At 46.2% G+C, this 22,743-nt stretch overlaps 2 protein-coding genes across 7 annotated transcripts in view; both read right to left on the reverse strand.

Moving 5' to 3' along the window:
* The window catches only part of pak4 (p21 protein (Cdc42/Rac)-activated kinase 4), a 156,155-nt gene that overhangs the window by 85,259 nt on the left and 48,153 nt on the right, over positions 1-22,743 (reverse strand). For 2 of the 6 annotated variants that reach the window (XM_080218151.1, XM_080218150.1), the window contains exon 2: positions 1,591-1,663. The gene's annotated coding sequence lies outside the window, so the exon portion shown is untranslated. Of the gene's footprint in view, positions 1-1,590; positions 1,933-12,412; positions 12,510-22,743 lie in introns of those variants that run through there. The other 4 variants (XM_080218153.1, XM_080218149.1, XM_080218154.1 and 1 more) reach the window with 3 other exon arrangements.
* Positions 10,838-22,743, reverse strand: part of LOC145362138 (alpha-actinin-4-like) — a 117,797-nt gene continuing 105,891 nt past the window's right edge. Inside the window, exon 4 of the mRNA XM_080218195.1 lies at positions 10,838-11,148. Coding sequence (XP_080074321.1) covers positions 10,838-11,148 — 311 coding nt within the window. The remainder of the gene's footprint in view (positions 11,149-22,743) is intronic.

Below are 22,743 nucleotides of genomic sequence, written 5' to 3' on the forward strand. Positions count from 1 at the left end.
CACACACACGGGGGAGACAGAGAGAGAAACACACACACACACACACACAGAGGGGGAGACAGAGAAACACACACACGCAGACAGAGGGGGAGACAGAGAGAGAGAGAGACACACACACACACACACACACACACACACACACACACAGGAGGGAGACAGAAAGAGAGAAAAACACACACACAGGGGGAGAGAGAGAGAGAGACACACACACACACACACACACACACACACGAGGGGGAGACAGAGAGAGAGAGAGAGAGACACACAGGGGGAGAGAGAAACACACACACAGAGGGGGAGAGACAGAGAGAGACAGACACACACACGAGGGGTAGACAGAGAGAGACAGACACACACACACACACACACGAGGGGTAGACAGACAGAGAGAGAGAGAGAGAGACACACACACAGAACGGGGGGGGGGGGAGAAGAGAGAGAGAGAGAGAGAGGGGGGAAAAAAACACACACACAGGGGGAGAGGGAGAGGGAGAGAGAGAGACACACACACACAGGGGGAGAGAGAAAAAGAGAGGTGCGCACACACAAAAAAAGGGAGGGGGGGGGGAAAGAGAGACAAACACAGACACACAGGTCGGGGGGGTGGGCGGGGGAAGAGAGAGACAGACAGACACACACACACACACAGACACAGGTGGGGAGAGAGTCACACACACACACACACAGACGGAGGGGGGAGAGACACACACGCGCACACACAGGAGGGGGAGAGACACACACACACAGGAGGGGGAGAGACACACACACAGTGGGGGGAGAGAGAGAGAGAGAGAGATAGAGAGGGTGGGGGAGAGGGACACAGACGGGGGGGGGGGGAGAGGGGTGGGAAGAGGGACACACACACACAGAGCAGGAGAGGGGCGAGAGACAAAAACACTGACGGGGCGGGGGGGGGGTGGAAGAGACAGACACACACACACACACACACACAGACGAAGGGGGGGGGGGGGAAAAGAGAGAGGGACACACACACACGGGGAAAGAAACAGGACACACTGTGTGACAGTGTACATGTGTGATTGAATGAACACAAGTGTGTGTTTGTGAGTGTAGCTCAGTGCAGGGGAGGATGTGTCCCAGTGGGATTCGATCACAATGCCCCAACTGCTGATGAGTTTAGAGGCTTCAATGAGCTCATATTTCACCCACTCCTTCCACACCAGTTCCTCATCCGTAGCGGTGGGGGGGGGGGGTGAAATCTCTCCCTCACCCCCTCCCCCCCATTAAAACCCTTAACACATTATGTAAACTCTCACTACCAGTGCCACACCATCTACAGTGGGGGGTGGTTTTGATTCCTGGCTCTGTGTGTGTGTGTATATATATATATATATATACACACATACATACAGGAAGGTGTGGGGCCCTCATTATACCAGCAGCTTTCCCTGGGCCTCACTGCTGTACTCTTTTTTTTCCTCCACAGCCACGCTTGTGTTTAAAATCGGTGACTCATTAACAGATAGCTCTCCGACACCACTGGGGGGGAAAAAAAAACAACACAACACACACACACAAAACTAAAGAAAAAAAAGGTTCAACAACTCTCGAGTCGGGGTAGGCACTTACCTCGCCAGGCTGGCTACTTCTTTAAGACCACCGACCAGCTTTTGTTTCCCCGGCGGCAGCAATGTTGGCCACTCTGCAAGACAGAAACATTTCCTCATACTCCGTTCAGCCTCCCAGATTAAAAAAAAAGAGGTCAGTGCTTTTCCCAACAGTCAGTCAGTCTCAGGGATTGTGTTACACCAGTTTCGTTGGTCCGGTCCCTTAACCACTCAAAACAAGTTTCGTGACGTTCCTTGGCAAAGCCCGGCTACGCCTCCCCGATCAGACAGCAGCCCAAGCAGGAGTTTGGGAGTTTCACGCAGCTCCCAGTCTCTTTCAACAGGGAGTTGGAAGCTGCCTCACTCCCCCCCCCCCTCCCCTCCCCAAAGCAGACCGGCCACGACTGATCTCTGCATCCTCCTGCCACCAGAGCCCGGCACAAGTGACCCTGGGGGAGGGAGGGTGTGAACGGAAGACAGTAAGAAGGAGTCTCACAACACCAGGTTAGAGCCCAACCAGTTTATTTGATAGTAAACGCCACAAGCTTTCAGAATCGTTGTTCCTTCCTCAGGTGTGTGTGTGTGTGTGTGGGGAAAGCTTCTGATCAGAGAAGGGCATATAAAAGGCACACACGCAGTTTACAGAATAGGTGTGAGCCAAAGACAGTTCACACGAAATAACAAATTAGCTATGTGGGGTTACGGGATAGGATTGGGGGGGGTGGGGAGAACAGCCTCCCATCCATCCACACTGTCTATACTTCCCGCTGCCCTCAGGCAAAGCATGATGTGGACATGCTGGCGTTGGACTGGGGGTAAACACAGTAAGAAGCCTCAACGCCAGGTTAAAGTCCAACCAGTTTATTTGACCCACAGGCTTGTGGGTTTACTGTCAAATAAACCTGTTGAACTTTTCTCGGGCAAAGCAGCCAGCATAATTAAAAAGGACCCCATACACCCCGGACATTCTCTCTTCACCTCTTCCTTCGGGTAAAAGATACAAAAGTCTGAGGTCACGTACTAACCGACTCAAGAACAGCTTCTTCCCTGCTGCTGTCAGACTTTTGAATGGACTGACCTCGCATTTAGCCCATCTTTCTCGGCACCCTAGCTATGACTGTAACACTACATTCTGAACTCTCTCCTTTCCTTCTCTATGAACAGTATGCCTTGTCTGGATAGCATGCAATAAGCAACACTTTTCACTGTTTATGAATACATGCGACAATAATAAAACAAATTTAAAAAAAGTGTCCAGGTGGGATACTCTGATTTGGAGATGCTGCTGTTGGACTGGGGTAAACACAGTAAGAAGTCTCACATCACCAGGTTAAGGTCCAACCAGTTTATTTCATAGTAAACGCCACAAGCTTTCGGAACGCTGTTCCTTCGACCGCATTCCGAAAGGTCGTGGGTTTACTATCAAATAAACTTGTTGGACTTTAACCTGGTGTTGTGAGACTTCTTACTGTAGGATACTCTGTTACAGAGGCAGAGTCGGTACAGACTTGATGGACTGAATGGCCTTCTCGTGCACTGTGGGGACTCTATGAAAACAGCAGCTGTGCATCTGCAACAAAAATGTAATAAATGTACTTTAAAATTTAAACAGATGCAGATGACAGTGGGTTAACACTGCTGTCTCACAGCACCAGGGACCCGGGTTCAATTCCCAGCTTGGGTCACTGTCTGTGTGGAGTTTGCACATTCTCCCCATGTCTGCGTGGGTTTCCTCCAGGTGCTCCGATTTCCTCCCATAGTCTGAAAGACGTGCTGGTTAGGGTGCACTGGCCGTGCTAAATCCTCCCTCAGTGTACCTGAACAGGCGCCAAAGTGCGGCAACTAGGGGATTTTCACAGTAACTTCATTGCAACGTTATTAAGCTTCAATTATGACACTAATAAATAAACTTTTAAACATAGATATGCCATTTACAACCAGTCCAATTGATCCGTACCAGATCTCCTTAGAAGTTACTCACAAACTAGCTTATCTAACACCATTAGCACATCTTTCTATTCCTTTCTTCATGTAATGTACTTTTTCAAATGACGTCTCAGCTATTCACTGTAACTAATTCATATGGCATTGAGTTTCACATTCAATCATTGTCTGGGAAATGAAGTTTCTCCTGAATTCCCTACAGGGCATCGCAGAGACCCACATTCCCAGACACCAGTTGAGAAGGTGAAAATCTCCATTGTGCAGTTCAGTCTTAGCTCAGTGGGCAGCTCTCTCACCTTAAAAGTTTCTAGTTTAAGTCCCGCTCCCAGTAACAGAGCACACAACCTAGGGGGACACTCACAGAGCATGACTGTGGAGGTTGCCCTGCACTGTCAGAGGGGCCAAATCAAGATCCTTTCCAGCCTCTCAAGTTTAAGTTTTAATGTCACAAGTAGCCTTAACACTGCAGTGAAGTTACTGTGAAAATCCCCTAGTCGCCACACTCCAGCGCCTATTCGGGTACACTGGAGGGAGAATTTAGCATGGCCAATGCACCCTAACCAGCACGTCTTTCAGAGACTGGGAGAAAACCGGAGCACCCAGAGGAAACCCACACAGACATGGGAGGATGGACAGGCTCTGCACAGACAAACAGTCACCCAAGCCGGGAATCAAATCCAGGTCCCTGATGTTGTGAGGCAGCAGTGCTAACCCACTGTGCCACCCAAAAGTTCTGAAGGATCAGCGCTCCAGAAGCTTGTGATTCCAAATAAACCTGTTGGACTTTAACCTGGTGTCGAGAGGCTTCTGACTGTGCCTACCCAGTCCAACACCAGCATCAACATATGGAATCCTACAGTGCAGAAGGAGGCCATTCAGCCCACTGTGTCTGTACCGACCACAATCCCACCCAGGCCCTATCCCCATAACCCCATGCATTTATCCTAGCTCACCCATCTGACACCAAGGTCAATTTAGCATGGCCAATCAACCTGAAGTAAAAGTTTTATTATTAGTCACAAGTAAGGCTTACATTAACACCACAATGAAGTTACTGTGAAATTCCCCTAGTTGCCACACTCCAGCGCCTGTTCGGGTCAATGCACCCTAACCAGCGCATCTTTCAGACTGTGGGAGGAAACCAGAGCACCTGGAGGAAACCCATGCAGACATGGGGTGATTGTGTAAACTCCACACAGACAGTGACCCAAGGCTGGACTTGAACCCAGATCCCTGGCACTGTGAGGCATCAGTGCTAACCACAGTGCCACCCATCATGACTATTTCGAAAAGCAGGAGAACACTGCATAATTTTCTAAACAATGTTGATGCCTCAACGAATAGGATTGTTATTGATGCTGGCTTGCAATGTACAAACTGGCTGCTGCGTTTCCTACATTATTTCCTGCAAAAAGTACTGATTGTCTATAAAGCACTGCGGGGCACCCCAAGGTCATGAAGGACAATCCATAAATATAGTTTCAGTTGGCACAACAGCATTAATGTGCCTCCAAACTCATTGGCAATCTCATTCAGAGTGGCTGGTGTGGGAAAGTGTGCCTCCAGGTCAGGCCTGAGGCAGAGGCAATGTTGAGGCAGAGTAGAGGTCTCACTCTGTATCAGCTGTATTATAACATCATGATGGCACAGTAGTTAGCACTGTTGCTTCACAGCTGCAGAGATGTCGGTTCAATTCCCGGCTTGGGTCAGTGTGTGGAGTTTGCACATTCTCCCCGTGTCCTTGTGGCTTTCCTCCGGGTGCTCTGGTTTCCTCCCACAGTCTGAAAGACGTGCTGGTTAGGGTGCATTGACCCGAACAGGTGCCAGCGTGTGGGGACTAGAGGAATTTCACAGTAGCTTCATTGCAGTGTTAATGTAAGCCTTACTAGTGACTAAAATAAAACTTGAACTTTCGGTTGTTTGGCCTGGCTAAATTGCCCTTAGTGTCAGGTGGATTAGCAGGGTAAATACAGTGGTGTTACGGAGATAGGGCCTGGATAGGATTGTGGTTGGTGCAGACTCGATGGGTCAAATGACCTCCTTCTGCACTGTAGGATTTCTCTGATCACTGAATGCATGATGCTGACGATGGGTGCCTCAAATGGGAGAAGGAAAAGATATGGCAATCGAACCACCGGATCAGACAGCTGGGAAATGCAAAGGAGAACGGCTTTGAGAATATGCTAAAGTATCAGCCTCCAGTACTGTTTTGGTCAGTCTTCTCGTGTTGCCTTCCAAAAAAAACCTGGGGAACAGGTCATTAAAGTCGCATGGAAAACAAAGTGACATCTACAGATTTCGTAAATCTGATCCATGCATGCAGAACTTGCAAGGGCATAGTTTGGTGCAAACTGCACCAATGTCTCCAAGATCATACTGTTTGCCTGTGTGTGTTGGCAACATAAATAATACCCTGCACGACAGCAAGCTGGTGCACTGAAGGAAGATACACTAAACAGATGAGAATGGGTTTAAAAGCCTACTGCTGACTGACAGGGGAGTTACCTCACAATCTTAAAGTATAAAAGTTTATTAATTATGGTCACAAGTAGGCTTACATTAACACAGCATTAAGTTACTGTGAAAATCCCCTAGTTGCCACACTCCGGCACCTGTTCAGATATATTAAGGGACAAATTAACACAGCCAGTGCACCTAACCAGCACATCTTTGGACTGTAGGAGGAAACTGGAGCACCCAGAGGAAACACACGGACACAGGGAGAATATGCAAACTCCGCACAGACAGTGACCCAAGCCAGGAATCGAATCTGGGTCCCTGGCGCTGTGAGGCAGCAATGCTAACCCACTGTGCCACCCTTTTTCCTTCACTGATACAATTCATCGCGGAAGAATGTACTTTCAACCCAGAAGCAGAGTGTGGAATAATTAAATCATAGAATCCTTACAGTGCAGAAGGAGGCCATTTGGCTTATTGAAACTGCGCCGATCACAATCATACCCAGGCCCTATTCCCATAAGCCCACGGATTTACCCTGCTTATCCTCCTGACATTTAGCATGGCCAATCAACCTCACCTTCACACCTCTGGACTATGGGAGGAAACCAGAGCACCTGGAGGAAACCCATGCAGACACGGGGAGAATGAGCAAACTCTACAGACAGAACAGTGCTAACCACTGTGCCGCCCCAATTAAGGTAGAGAAGATTTTACCATTTGCTTAATTTCCAACCATCCCCCAACCTCCATTCTCCCTCTCCTGCTACAACTGTGTTGATTTTTAGTCAGCCAGACCAGTACAGACTTTCTGCAGCTGTAACCAGTGGCCACTTTTCATATCTACATTCATGGTTTTCCTCCGGGTGCTCCGGTTTCCTCCCATGGTCCGAAAGACACGCTGGTTAGGGTGCACTGAGGGAGAAATTAGCATGGCCAATGTATCTGAGCAGGTGCTGCAGTGTGGCGACTAGGGGGATTTTCATAGTAACTTCATTGCAGTGTTAATGTAAGCCTACTTGTGACAATAATAAATAAACTTTAAAGCAAGGATCGTCAAGGCATTTATCCAGCATCGGTGGGAAATAGCAGTCGATACAGCCAAACCTGATCTTGCACCAATCCCAATCCTTTAACTCAATAGCAGGAACCCTGACTGGTTTTCCCATGGCCTAGCAAGGGCCAGCTGCAGTCTGTTGGCATAAAATAGACCTTAAGGGTTTCCATGGCTTGGTTTCGCAATGTGGATTGCTGGAGGGAATATTTACAATGCAATGTCTAATTAATTAATCATTACCACTTCCAAAAAAATGGCACAACCCTTTCAGTAGGGAGTTTACGCTTAAAATACAATTCGCTGAAACTCAAAAGCATTGCGCATCACCAAACGAAACAGCATTTTAAAATGCAAGTCACTTTCAAATAGACACCATTTTAAACTTATAATCCAATAAACATTCAATTGCCAGTTTGTTGCTTAAATTGCTAAACCTACAGTGCAGAAGGAGGCTTCAGCCCATCAAGTCTGCGCCCACAACAATCTCACCCAGGTCTTATCCCCCAAACCTCATGGATTTACCTGCTAATCCCCCTGACACTAAAGGCCAATTTAGCACGGCCAATCCACCTAACCTACGCATCTTTGGACTGCGGAAGGAAACCAGGGCACCCAGAGGAAACCCATGCAGACACAGGGACAAAGTGCAGACACCCAAGGCCAGAAGAATTGAACCTGGGTCCCTGGCTTTTTTTTTGAGAGGCAGCAGTGCCAATCACTGTGCAACCACACTGTCCACTGAAACACAAAGCTATATCACATTAGATTAGCTTTCCAATAGACAATACTTCAACACTTTGATAGCGATTTCAGTACAGTAGAAGGGGATGTTACATTTTAACATTCTATCACTTACTTGTAAAACATCCATATATAAATTCACTAGCCCCTTAAGACTTGGGTTATGTCTAAAGAGTATTTGGAATGTCTAACATTATTTGTTAAGTACACAGCTTTCAATGATGGGACTATTTGGCTATTACACACAAAAGCGTTTTGATAAGAGCAAATAACAAGAAACTGTTTCTAGTGGATGACAGGCTGGTAACCAGATTTAAGGCAACTGGCAAAAGAACTGGAGGAAAGATGAGGAGGAGAAAGTTTTTGTAGAGTGGTTATGATCTAGGGTGCACTGCCTGAAAAGGGTGATGGAAGGAGCCTCACAACGTTAGGTTAAAGTCCATCAGGTGCGTGGGCACTCATCTGATGAAGGAGCAACACTCCAAAAGCTCGTGCTACCAAAGAAACCTGTTGGACTTTAACCCTGATGGTGTTGAGAGACTTCTTAGTGTGCCCATCTCAGTCTAATGCCAGCATCTCCACATCATGAAAAAGGGTGACAGAAGTGATTTGACAGTCAAAAGCAAGTTGGACAAATATCTGAAGGGGAAAATTTGACATTGCTGCAAGGAAGCAACGGAGGACGACTTATTGTGTAGATTTTGGAAAAGGCACAATGGCCCAAATGGCCTCCTTCTAGATTGTACAGTTCTACGATTCTAAACACACCAATTAAATATTCTTATAGGATACTGGCGTTGATCTACAGAATGGGCTTGGTGCTAAAACTGGTCCTCCACATCATTCCCGGTTGCACGTGTCCTTGTGTGCCACACCAGCAGCCCAGGGATCTCCCCTCCCACACAGGGGCAACTGTTTAAAGACTCGATGTTCAGTTAGCCCCGTGGCACTCTGCTGTGTTTACATATTGCTGCAGCTATCCAACAACAGTGGTTGGATTTATTTTTGAACAAGAGCCTCTCTTTGTCTCTCTGCCAGTTGCTAATATTAGTTTCATGGAACAAAAAGACATTTTAACTTGGCTAACAAGCCCGGGGAAAAAAAAATTAATCTTGCAGCAGTACAATGATGAATTTCAAAACTGAGCAATTTATTCCTGACCAGTAAAATTTACAAGTGGTTGCGGGGGAGCAATCTCAGCCCTGTGCCAGTTTCATAAATTATGTTCAAACTGAGAGCAACTCCCACTTATCGCAATGTATTTCATTCATAGAATACCAAAGATAAACCTTTACTGACAGCATGTGGAAAAGGCAGGATTATGCTCCAGGTGTTTCAGTTAAAACGCTCATTTATCAGTGTTCAGCTGAACAGTGCGCTGAGATTTACAGAAGTTATCTTCCAATCAGCTCTTTAAACTGAAGTATTTGGAAGCCCTAAAGTTAATTTACTAATATTACAAGTAGGCTTACATTAACCCTGCAATGAGGTTACTGAACATTTTTGATCGTCACATTATTAATATAGTGAAAAGAATTGTTTCTTGCGGCTATACAGTCAAAAAATACCATTCATAGAGAAGGAAACGAGAGTGCAGAACGTAGTCAGGGCTAGGATGTAGAGAAAAATCAACTTAATGCAAGGAAGTCCATTCAAAAGTCTGATGGCAGCAGGGAAGAAGCTGTTCTTGAGTCAGTTGGTACGTGACCTCAGACTTTTGTATCTTTTTCCCGAAGGAAGAAGGTGGAAGAGAGAATGTCTGGGGTGCAGGGAGGTCCTTAATTATACTGGCTGCTTTTCCAAGGCAGCAGGAAGTGTAGACAGAGTCAATGGATGAGAATTCCCTACTTGCCACACTCCAGTGGCTGCTCAGGTACACCGAGGGAGAATTTAGCCAATGCACCTAACCAGCACGTCTTTCGGAATGTGGGAGAAAACCGAAGCACCTGGAGGAAACCCACGCAGACACGGGGAGAACGTGCAGACTCCATACAGACAGTGACCCAAGGCAGAAATTGAACCCAGGCCCCTGATAGAATCTACAGTGCAGAAGGGGGCCATCTGGCCCATCCAGTTTGCACCAGCAACAATCCTACCCAGGTCCCATCGCTGTAACCCCATACATCCACCCTCCTGATCCCCCTTACACTAAGGGGCAATTTAGCACGACCAATCCACTTAAGCTGCAAATCTTTGAGTGTGGGAGGAAATCTGAGCACTGAGGAAATCCACACACACGGAGAATGTGCAGACTCCGCACAGATAGTGATCCAAGCCAGGCATCGAACCCAGGATCCTGATGCTGCGAGGCAGCAGTGTTAACCACTGTGCAAAGACCCTGCGGCTAAAGGAGAAGGCTACCTTGAAGACAGGGAGAATTACAGCAAGTTGAAAAAGATTTTTCCTAAGTGAAATATTCTTGGACATACAAGCACAGAGTTCCAAAGACCAGCCTATCTATTAAGTCCACCCTCGTATACAAAAATCACAAAGGAAAGGTGGCACAGTGGTTAGCACTGCTGCCTCACAGCATCAGGAACCTGGGTTCGATTCCTGCCTTGGGTGACTGTTGCGTGGAGCTTGCACGTTCACCCTGTGCCTGCGTGGGTTTCCTCCAGGTGCTCTGTTTCCTCCTAGGGTCTAAAGATGCACAGGTTAGGTGGACTGGCTGTGCTAAGTTGCCCCTTGATGTCCCAAGATGTGTTAGGTAGGAGGATGGATGCGTGGGGTTACGGGGATAGGGCCTGGGTGGGATGCTCTGTTGGAGAGTCGGTACAGGCTCGATGGGCTGAATGGCCTCCAACTGCACTGTAGGGATTCTAATGATTCTGAAGAGTTGTGTGCATTACAGCATTTTCCAAATCCTTTAGGATGTCCCAAAGTGTTTCAAGGAAAAGGAACGAATGCTTGAACTGTGGTCACATAGTAATTGTGCAAACATGGCAGCTAATTCCGTACCAGCAAAAGGCCAGAAACAGCAAGGGGTTAAGCAGCAAGTTGATCTGTTCTGGAGCCATAGGGACAAATGTTGATGCAGAGCACCTGGAGAAAAAAACTTTCCTGCTTTTCTTCAAACAAGTAGCACCATGGGATTTTGTACTTCGACCGTGCTCAGTTCAACATCGCTTCCCACTCGGAAAGTATTCTGTCTTCCGCCCACCACCCGTCCCTGCAGAATGTCACTCTCCTTGAAGTGCTTGTTAAGCCCAGCTGAAGGGCCAGCAGACAACTGATAACGCATGCCAATTTCCAACTGGTTCAGGAAACTAAGTTTAAAATTAGCAACGCTCTTCCGGGAGCTCCGCTTGTTCCCACACTTCAAACAGAATGCATCAGCTAAAGGGGCTTCGTGGAAGAGACAGTGCTGTACCCCTGGGCTACCTTGTTGTGGACACATTATGCATTTAATTAAACAGCATCAAGAAAGATAGGTGCAGTAGTATTACAGCGGTTACTGCAGTCAAAAGAACCAAGAAAATTACAGCACAAAAACAGGCCCTTTGGCCCTCCAAGTCTGCACCGATCATGCTCTCTGAACTAAAACCTCCTACCCTACTGGGGATCATATCCCTCTATTCCCATCTTATTCATGTATTTGTCCAGACGCCCCTCATCTGCTTCCACTACCTCCCCCGACAATAAGTTCCAGGCACCCACCACCCTCTCTGTGTAAAGAAACCTGTCTCATACATCTCCTTTAAACTTTGCCCCTCGCACCTTAAACCTCCATACCCCCCCCCTTGTAATTGACCCTAGGAAAAAGCTTCTGACTATCCACTCCGCCATCACACCCTCCCCCCCCACAAATCTTGTAGACTTCTATCAGGTCGCCCCTCAACCTCTGTCACTCCAGTGAGAACAAACCAGGTTTCTCTGACTTTTCCTCATAGTTAACGTCCTCCATACCAGGCAACATCCTGGTAAATCTTTTCTGCACCCTCTCCAAAGCCTCCACACCCTCTGTTAGTGCGGTGACCAGAGTTAAACACTATATTCCAAGTGCAGCCTAACCAATGTTCTATAAAGTTGCAACATGACTTGCCAATTTTTAAGTCATATTGCTCTACCAAGTGACAGACTGAAAAAAAAAAAATAGGTTGAATATTTCTGCTTTTGTTTGTAAGGAACACTAGCGATGAAAGAAGAATGCATTCACGTGCATTGATGTTTCAGAAACATCTCAAACCAATTAACATCCACAGTGGTTAGCATTGCTGCCTCACAGTTCCAGGGATCTGGATTCAATTCCCGACTTGGGTCACTGAGTGGAGTCTGCGCATTCCACCCATGTCTGCATGGGTTTCCTCCTGCAATCCAAAGTTGTGCAGGGTTAGGTTGATTGGGCATGTGAAATTGTTCTTCAGTGTCCCAGGATGCGATAGGTCAGAGGGATTACCTGAGTAACTAAGCAAGGATAGGGCCTGGGTGGGATTGTTGGCGGTGAAGATTCAATGGGCCGAATAGCCCCCTTCTGCACAGCAGTGTTTCTAAATTGCACCCAGCTTCAGATACGGTTATGAAAAAGGAACACGGCAGCTATTTGTGCACAGCAAGATCCCACAAACGATAAGATGTCTGTTCGTGCTGGTGAAGGTTAAATATCGGTAACACTAGGAGAACTCTCCCTTTTCGTACAAGGCAGCACCTCCAACAATGCAGAATTCCCTCAGCGCTGCACGGAAAAGTGGCCGTCTGGATTTTGTGGTGGAGTCAAGTCTGCTGCCTGGCACTGATCTGGGCAATTGGCCAGACTGGTCTCATGTTCAGTCTCTGGTCTGTATCGAGTTAGGTGCACAGGCTAAAAAACAAAAAGACCGAAGGGTGATCTGACAGAGATATTTACAATCATGAAGAACTCAATAGCGAGATAGAGATGTTTCCAGTTGTGTGCGTTTTGGGTGCTGGTGAAGCCACTGTGTACAGTTTTGGTCTCCTTACTTGAGGAAGGATATACTGGCATTGGAGGAGGTGCAGAGAAGATTCACTAGGCTGATTTCAAAAGTTGAGAGGGTTGGGTTATGAGAGACAGTAGATTCGGGCTATACTCATTGGAATTCAGGAATGGAGGGTGACGGGGGTGGGGAGGGAATCTCAGAAAAATATACAAAAGGACTAGATAAGATAGAAGCAGGGAGGTTGTTTCCTCTGACAGGTGAGACTAGAACTAGGGGGCACAGCCTCAAAATAAGGGGGTGCAGATTTAGGACTGAGTTGAAGAGGAACTTCTTCACTCAAAGGGTTGTGAATCTGTGGAATTCCCTACCCAGTGAAGCAGTTGAGGCAACCTCATTAAATGTTTTTAAAGGCAAGGATAGATAGATTTTTGAACAGTAAAAGGAATTGAGGGTTATGGTGAGCAGGCGGGTAAGAGGAGCTGAGTCCACAAAAAGATCAGCCATGATTTTATTGAATGGCGGAGCAGGCTCGAGGGGCCAGATGGCTGACTCCTGCTCTGAGTTCTCATGGATGGAGGTAGGGTTTGGGGGTGGCATGTTGGCACAGTGGTTAGTACTGCTTCCTCACAACACCAGGAACCCTGGGTTCAATTCCAACTTTGTGATGTAGTGGACAGTGAAGAGGGTTATCTAAGACTACAACAGGGTCTTGATCAACTGGGCTGCGGAATAGCAGATGGAGTTTAAATTCAGATTATTGTGAGGTGTCGCATTTTGGTAAGACAAGACAGGGCAGGACTTACACAGTTAATGGCAGGACCCTGGGGAGTGTTTTTGAACAGAGAGAGAGACCTAGGAGTGCAGGTAGATAGTTCCTTGAAAGTGGCATCACAGGTAGGGTGAAGAAGAAAGCGTTTGACACACTTGCCTTCATCAGTCACAGCACTGAGTACAGGAGCTGGGACATGATGTTACAAACTGTACAAGACATTGATGAGGCCACATTTGGAGTACTGCATACAATTCTGGTCACCCTGTTATAGGGAGAATGTTATTAAACTGGAAAGGGTGCAAAAAAGATTTAAGGATGTTATTAGGACTGGAAGGTTTGAATAAGGAGAGGCTGGATAGGCTGAGAATTTTTTCTCCTGAAGCATAGGAAGATGAGGGGTGACCCTAGAGGTTTATAAAATCATGAGGTTCAATGATAAGGTGAATAGTTAAGGGTAGGGGAGTCCAGAGTAGAGGGCATAGATTTAAGGTGAGAGGGGAAAGATTTAAAAGGGATGGGGGCCAGCTTTTTCCACACAGGAGGGTGGTGCAGGTATGGAAATGAGCTGCCAGAGGTGGTGGTAGAGGCAGGTATCGCTAAAACATTTAAAAGACATTTGGACAGGTTCATGGATAAGAAAAAGGTTTAGAGAGATATGGGCCAAACGCAGGCAAATAGGAATAGAAAAACTTGTACACATGGGGCTGAAACGCTTGTTTCCATGCTGCATATCTCTGATTGCGTGCAGAGTTCTCCCCACATCTGTGTGGGTTTCCTCCGGATGCTCTGGTTTCCTCCCACAGTCCAAAGATGTGGTTAGGTGGATTAGCCATGCTAAATTGCCCCTTAGTGTCCAAAGATATGTAGGTAAGGGGGATTGGTGGGTTACAGGAATGGGGATGGCGAGTGGTCCTGGGTAAGATGCTCCATTGGATGATTGGTGCAGAATCAATGGGCTGAATGGTCTCCTTCTGCACTGTACAAACAGTATGAATTTAAAACCCTGGATCATAAAATAGCTACTAATAAATTCAGAAAAATACTCCTTTCCCTAGAAAGTAGAATTCACCAACACGGAGTGTTTGAGAGTCACAGCATGGATGCGTTCAAGGTGGAGGCAAGTAACTATGCAGGGGGCACTGTGCCACAGCAGTTAGCACTGCTGCCTCACAGCACCAGGGCCCCTTGTTCAATTCCAGCCCTTGGGTCACTGTCTGTGTGGAGTTTGCACGTTCTCCCTGTGACTGTGGGGGTTTCCTCTGGGTGCTCCCACAATCCAAAGATGTGCTTGTTAGGTGCATTGGCCATGTTACATTGACCCTAGTGTCAGGGGGATTAGCAGGGTTAATATGTAGGATTACACATACAGGGTCTGGGTGCTTTTGTGATCTGTGCACTCAAATGAGCCAAATGGCTTCCTTCTGTGCTGTAGAGATGCTGTTTTAAGGGAGAAAGGGATAGGGAGATGTGTTGAGGCATTTTTGATCAGTGCAAACCAATTGGGCCAAGTGATCTGTAAATTGCCTACATAGCTTCTGAAGGTAGGAAGTTTGAGTGACAAAAAAGGTTACAGTATCATTATGCAATGGTGCACACACTGCTTAGCACCAATTACACTGTCAACCTCTAAGCAAGGAAGGCAGTGAGTATTACTATATAAAAACTGTCTTTACAGGGTGCCACTGCCTGCGTGCTGAACCGTGCAACAGTTAAAGCTTAAAAAACAAAGCTTATTCACTGAACCCACACTTGCTCCTGTAGATTTGATACATTCCAGTCTTAAGTGACACAACGTAAAGACGATAAATGCAGATGTGCAAATATAGCTCTGGAGCTATTTGTGAAGCTGTGTGGATGGGGAGAGGGCTTAAACTCAGAATACAAGGCTCATTCCCTTTTTAGAAGTCCAGATATCAAACATCTTAAGCATCTCTGGAGCCCTTAACTACCTCAATTACCCAAACCCAAATTTAGAACAACTTTGCTCAATAATTATCCCAGCCAACACAGACAAATTAAAGGGGAGAGAAATGGCCAGCAGTACACGAGGGCCAGTGTGGCTTGATACCAATGAGCAATGTCAGAGACAGGGCATAGCTGTCAGTCTCTCAAGATGAGGTGAGCAGAGAACAGGATAAAATGTTCCAGGAGGGCAGAGGGCAGCTATATTTATACTGTAGAATCTCTACAGTGCAGAAGGAGGCCATTGAGTCTGCACCGACCATGATCCCACCCAGGCCCTATTCCTGTAACCCCACATATTTACCCTCCTAATCCCTCTGACATTAGGGTAAATCTAGCATGGCCAATCAACCTCCACATTTTTGGACTGTGGGAGAAAACCAGAGCACCCAGAGGAAACCCACGCAGACACAGGGAGAATGTGCAGACCCCACACAAACAGTAACCCAAGGCTGGAATTGAACCCAGGTCCCTGGTGCTGAGGCAGTGTTAACCACTGTGCCACCATGCTACGCAGTTTATCTCACACAAATCTATTTGATTCCCGTCTGTTCAGTTACTACCCTGCCTTTAGGACCAACGCGACCTCTGATGACAGAATTATTGAGTGTACAGCACAAAATGAGAGAATTTAATCATCTCCCTTTGCCATTCAATGGCATTACCATTGCTAAATTCTCCACAAACAGCATCCTGGTGGACAACACTTGACAGTACGGTGGCACAGTGATTAGCACTGCTGCCTCATAGCACCAGGGACCCAGGTTCAATTCTGACCTCAGGTGACTGTCCGTGTGGTGTTTGCACACGTTCTCCCCACGTCTGAATTTCACCCAGGTGCTCCAGTTTCTTCCCACAGTCCAAAGATGTGCAGGTTAGGTTGATTGGTCATGCTAAATTGACCCATAGTGTCAGAGGGGGGGTTAATCAAGGTAAATATGTCGATATATACACATGGGGTTATGGGGATCGGGCCTGGGTGGGATTGTGGTCAGTACAGACTGGATGGGCCCGGAGGCAGCCTCCTGACCAGACTGACTGGTCAGAAACTGAAGCGGACCAGCCACGTTAACACTGTGGCTGCAAGAGCAGGTCAGAGGCTGAGAATTCTGAAGTAACTCATCTCCTGATCCCACCCTCCCCCATCCACCAAACAGGTACCAGAGTGTGGTGACTAGGGGAATTTCACAGTAACTTCATTGCAGTGTTAATGTAAGCCTTACTTGCAACTAATAAATAAACACTAAAAAATTGTAAGCCTACTTGTGATGCTGATAAATAAACGTCAAAAACTTTGGCATCCAGGCCAATAGATTAAGTGGTCATTTATCACTATTTGTGGGCCCTTACACAAATTGGTTGGTGTTGATCGACAGTAACTACATTTTAAAAGGCATTCATTGACTATGAATACTTTGCTACATCAGGAGTATTTATGAAAAGGTGGTATATACGATTGCAATCACTGTCTCTTAGTTCTAACAGAGCCAGAATCTAGCTGTTCTGTTTAATAAAACAATTCTGGCTGAACCATTAACGATTGTGTGTGTGTTTTATGTGTAGACTCTTACAAGGCAAGATAATGCTCTCTACTTGCCTGGATGGGCACAGCTCCAACAACACAAGCAGCTAAACATCTACCAGAACAAAGCAGCCCTGCTTGATTGGCACCCCATCTACCACCTTCAACATCCACTCCCTCCACCACCGATGCTCAGTGGCAGCCAGTGTTACCATCTACGATGATGCACTGCAGCAATTCACCAAACACCGTCCACACCCACAACCTCTACTATCTAGAAGGACAAGGGCAGCAGATGCACGGGAAGAGTAGCTTCCTAGCCACACACCAACCTGATATGGAACCACATAGCCACTGAAGGAGCTGCAAGGTCAAAATCCTGGAACTCCCTCCCTAACAGCATTGTGGGAGTTTCTACACCAGGGAACTCCAGCGGTTCAAGACGGTGGCTCACTACAGCCTTTGAGAGAAATCAGGGATTAATAAATGCTGATCTGGTCAGCAGTGCCCATTTCCCATAATCAATTAAATGATGCTCTACATGACCCCCCGCTTCATCTCACTCCTTCACCGTATCCTTCAATTCCTCTCTCCTTCATGTATTTCACTAACTTTCCCTTAAATCTATGCTGTTCTAGGGGCACCCCTCAGTATCCTCTTTTACAGAGGCAAGAACCTCAGCTTTCATTTTAACCTTTCAATCTTTTGAAACTGGAACATGTTACAGGCAGCATGGCACCACAGTGGTTAGCACTGCAGCTTCACAGCACTAGGGACCTGGGCTTAATTCCAGGCAAGGGTGACTGTCTGTGTGGAGTCTGTACGTCCTCCCTATGTCTGTACGAGTTTCCTCCTGGTGCTCCATTTCTTCCCACAGTCAAAAGGTGTACAGGTTACATGGATCAGCTGTGCTAAATTGCCCTAGTGTCCAAAGATGTGCAGGTTATTTGGATTGGCAATGCTAAATTGCATTAGCATCCAAAGATGTGTGGGTTGGGTGGATTGGTGTGGCACAGGAATAAGGGCAGAGGGGTGGGTCTGAGTTGGCACAGACTCAATGGGTCGAATACCTCTTTCTGCAGTGTAGGGATTCAATGATATTGGTGTCCAGCTTGCTCATCCCATGACATCGGCCACCCATTTCATCCTTCCCCAGGAAGATGTGGGACTGTGTAATTGGTCCAGAGTTAGATGGGTCTAAACAGCAGCCTCCCCACATTACAATGGTCACATACTGCATCCAGCTCTCCTCTGTAAAGCCATGACTATTATATTCATTTTAAGAAAGGGCTGAGATAGGATTGAGTGTATGAGCTAGAAGGTAATTAGATGAGAAACCCATCTCAGCACAGAGTGCCAAAGGTTAGGAACAAATGATTAGCCTCTAACACAAGCACAGGAACTGGTAAAGTAACAGTACACAAGAAACAGGAAGAGAGAGAGAGAGAGAGAATGGGGGCTGGAAATATAAAGATTTCCTAGAAACCTGTGATCCCCATTGTAAATATTGGAATGTGGAACACTGAATAAATTGATGTGCGACCACAATGCAGCATCTTTGTTCCGTTACAGATTAACATTTCAGTGCAGTAAGGATGTGCTAAATTCACAGAATGCCAACTTTCCGATGCAGCATTAAGCCAAGGCATTCACATCTCAAAAATTCCATGGAACTTGGAAGACCAGAGGTGTCACGATATGGAGATGCCAGCGTTGGACTGGGGTAAACACAGTAAGACGTCTCACAACACCAGGTTAGAAGTCCAACAGGTTTATTTGGTAGTAAACACTACGAGCTTTCAGAACGTTGTTCCTTCTTCAGGTGAGTGGAGAGTTCTGATCGCAAACAGGGCATACAAAAGGCACACACATTTTATAGAACACTGATTAGAATGCAAGTCTTTACAGCTAATCTGCTATTCAAGTCTTAACAGTGCAGGCAATGTGAGCAGAGATAGCATTAAGCATAGGTTAAAGAGATGTGTATTATCCCCACACAGGACAGTAAGTGAGATGTTGCAAGCTCAGGCAAGTCATGGGGGTTGCAGATAGTGCAACGTGAACTCAAGATCCTGGTTGAGGCCATCCTCATGTGTGCGGAACTCGACTATCAGTTTCTGCTCAGTGACTCTGTGCTGTTATATGTCGTGAAGGCTGCCTTGGAGAATTTTTACCCAAAATCAGAGGCCGAATGCCCGTGACCACTGAAGCGTTTGCCAACAAGGGAACAGCCTTGCCTGGTGATTGTCGAGCAGTGTTCATTCATCTGTTGTCGTAGCATCTGCATGGTCTTCCCAATGTACCATGCCTCAGGACATCCTTTCCTGCAGCATATCAGGTAGACAACGTTGGCCAAGTTGCAAGAGTATGTACCGTGTACCTGGTGGATGGTATTCTCACGTGAGATGATGGCATCCATGTCAATGATCCGGCATGTCTTGCAGAGGTTGCTGTGGCAGGATTGTGTGGTGTCACAGTCACTGCTCTCCTGAAGGCTGGGTAGTTTGCTGCAGACAATGGTCTGTTTGAGGTTGTGCAGTTGTTTGAAGGCAAGAAGTGGGGGTGTGGGGATGGCCCTGGTGAGATATTTGTCTTCAATGACACATAGAAGATTCTGGAGAAGATGTTGTAGCCTCTCCGCTCCACGGAGGTACTGGACAACAAAGGGTACTCTGTCCACCGTGTCTCGCGTTTGTCTTCTGAGGAGGTCGGTGCGGTTTTTCGCTGTGCACGTCGGAACTGTTGATTGATGAGTTGAGCACCATATCCTGTTCTTATGAGGTTCGATTCCTGGCCTGGGTTACTGTCTGTGCGAAGTCTACATGGGTTTCCTCCAGGTGCTCTGGTTTCCTCCCACAGTCCGAAAGATGTGCTGGTTAGGACGCATTGGGAACACTGAGGGAAAATTTAGCACGGCCAAACAGGTGCCAGAGTGTGGCAACTAGGAGATTTTCACAGTAACTTCATTGCAGTGTTAATGTAAGCCTTGTGACTAATAAATATAATTTTTTTTAAAAAATTGCAAGCCTACTTATGATGCTAGAAGAAAAATTTCAAACTTGTGTCCAAGCCAACAGATTAACTAGTCATTTATCACATTGCTATTTGTGGACCCTTACACAAATTAGTTGGTGCTTTTGTCGACAGTGACTACATTTTAAAAAGCATTAATTGAATATGAATACTTGCTACATCAGGAGTATGTATGAAAGGCGTTATATATGATTGCAATCATTGTCTCTCTCTTCATTGTTCTAACAGAACCAGAATCCAGCTGTTCGTTTAATAAAGCAATTCCAGCTGAACCATTAACAATTGTGTGTTTTATGTGGTAGAATTATAGTCATGATTCCTACAGTGCAGGTGGCGGCCATTTGGCCCATCGAGTCTGCACTGACCACAATACCACTCAAGCCCTACTCCCACAACCCCATGCACTAGCTCATCCCCCTGATAAAGGGGCAATTTAACATGACCAATGCATATTTAACATGACCAATAACTAGTACATCTTTAGACTTGGGGGGGGGGGGGGGGAGAAACTGGAGCACCCAGAGAAAACCCACACAGACACAGAGAGAATGTGCAAACTCCACACAGACAGTGACCCAAACCGGGCAATCAAACCTGGGTCTCTGGCACTGTGAGGCAGCAGTGCTAACCATTGTACCACCCAAATGAATGAAGGGGGCACTGGGATTTGAACCAAAGACTTCTTGAATGCAAATACTTGGCCACTGAGTTATTCCCTCTCAGTATTTAATATCCTGAGTAGCTTACTTGAAAAGTGCAAAGCAATTGAACCACAAGATTCTAAAATGTGTTTGATTCACTTGGCAATTAGCAACAGAACCTGCTGTTTATCTGTGTGGGAGTATCACGCCAAACACTTCACGCTTTAAATGAACTGTGGAAGTTGTGGCTTTGATGGGCCAAATAGCCTTTTTCTCACTCCCAGCTTTCCTGCATTTGCCTCCTGTACTAAAGCAAAGAGTCTTTCACAGAAACAGCAAACAAATTGGGCTGGATATAAATGAGATGCTTACAGACTAGGGGACTGGGCCAACATTTGACAGATGGCATTTAATGTGGATAAATGCAAGGTTTTCCATTTTGACAGGAAAACAAATAGAAAGGCAAATTATTACCTAAATGGAAAGCAGATTCAAAATGCGTCAGGGCAGAGGGATCTGGGTGTCTGTGTTCATTAATCGCATAAAGTTGGTATGCAGGTGCAGCACACAATTAAAAAGACAAATGGGATGTTGGCATTTATTACCAAGATACTGAAGTATAAAAGTACAGAAGTGTTGTTCTGATTGTATAGGGTGTTGGTGAGACCACATCTAGAATATTGTGTCCAATTTTGGTCTCCTTATTTGAGGAAGGATGTGGTGGCATCGGAGGCAGTTCAGAGGAGGTTCACCAGATTGATTCTAGGGATGAAAGGGTTGCTGTACGAGGAGAAATTAAATAGTTTGGGCTTGTACTCACTGGAGTTTAGGAGGATGGGGGGTGGGGGGGGGGGGATCTGATCAAGGTATGTAAAATTTTAAAAAAGGGTTGATAAAGTAAACTGTGTTTCCCCTGGTGGGGCAATGTGGAACAAGAGGTCACAGGTACAGGTTGAGAGGCAGTAGATTTAAGACTGAGTTGGGGAGGAGCTACTTCTCGCAGAGGGTGGTGAATTTGTGGAACTCGCTGCCCCATAGCACAGTGGAGTCTGAATCATTGAATGGTTTCAAGGAGATAGATATATTTTTGATAAAAGGGATAAGGGGATATGGGGAACAGGTGGGGAGGTGGATTTAAGACCAGGGAGAAATCAGCCATGTTCTGATTGAATGGCAGGGTAGGCTCAAAAAGGGCTGAATTTGCCAACTTCTGCTACTAATTCTTACATTGCTAAACTTCTGCAGGAAGGTGAACAAAAGCACTGGACACAGTGGGAGACGGTAAGGGAAGAGAGGATTGTAATGATAATTGTAAGGTCAGAGATGAAGATAAAAGGTTAAGTAATAAATGGAGTACTAGGGAAATGAGGTAATATAACAGGCAGTCAGTACAGATGTATGATCAGTGAGACAGTAGGAGCACAGCTAGAGACAAGCACTACAATAAACATTGGAAGACATATTTGAGGAGGATGAAAAGAATGAAAAGTGAATTTGAGCTATGGTCTTTTTCACACAAGGATGTGATTTATAACATTATAAGTGTCGTTGGTTCTTAATGTTCTGTACCCATGTCCTCAAAAGTTTCTAACCACATTTTGAATGACCATAACAAAACACAGGATAAAGGCAAATTACTGCAGATGCTGGAATCTGAAACCCAGGAGAAAATCTCAGGTCTGGCAGTGTCTGTGAGGAGAGAAAAGAGCTGATGTTTCAAGTCCAGATGACCCTTTGTCAAAGCTAAAAGGTGTGCTGGTTAGGCTGACTGCCCATGATATATTGCCCTTTAGTGTCAGGGGAATTAGTGGGGTTACGGGGATGGGGACCAGGTGGGATTGTTGTCAGTGCAGGCTCAATGGGCTGAATGGCCTCCTCCTGCCCTGTTGGGATGCTATGAGATTTTCCAGCATTTTCTCTTTTGCTAATAAAACCCAGTTAGCTTAAACATACATATCCAGATAAATTTTAAAATCCAATTTTTTTTTAAATAAAAGGATGCTGCTGCACAAAGTATAACTTTCAAGTTTCAACTTCAACACATACAGCAGTCTACCGACTCATGAAACTTGCCGTGATTTGTCCATCTATTTTGCTCGGAGTTACTGGCTCACTTTAAAAACAAGGTTTAATTTTTCGTGGATTACTTGG

This window comes from Carcharhinus amblyrhynchos, unplaced genomic scaffold, assembly GCF_965287045.1.
Source record: "Carcharhinus amblyrhynchos unplaced genomic scaffold, sCarAmb.v2.hapA scaffold_37, whole genome shotgun sequence".
Taxonomy (NCBI): Eukaryota; Metazoa; Chordata; class Chondrichthyes; order Carcharhiniformes; family Carcharhinidae; genus Carcharhinus; species Carcharhinus amblyrhynchos.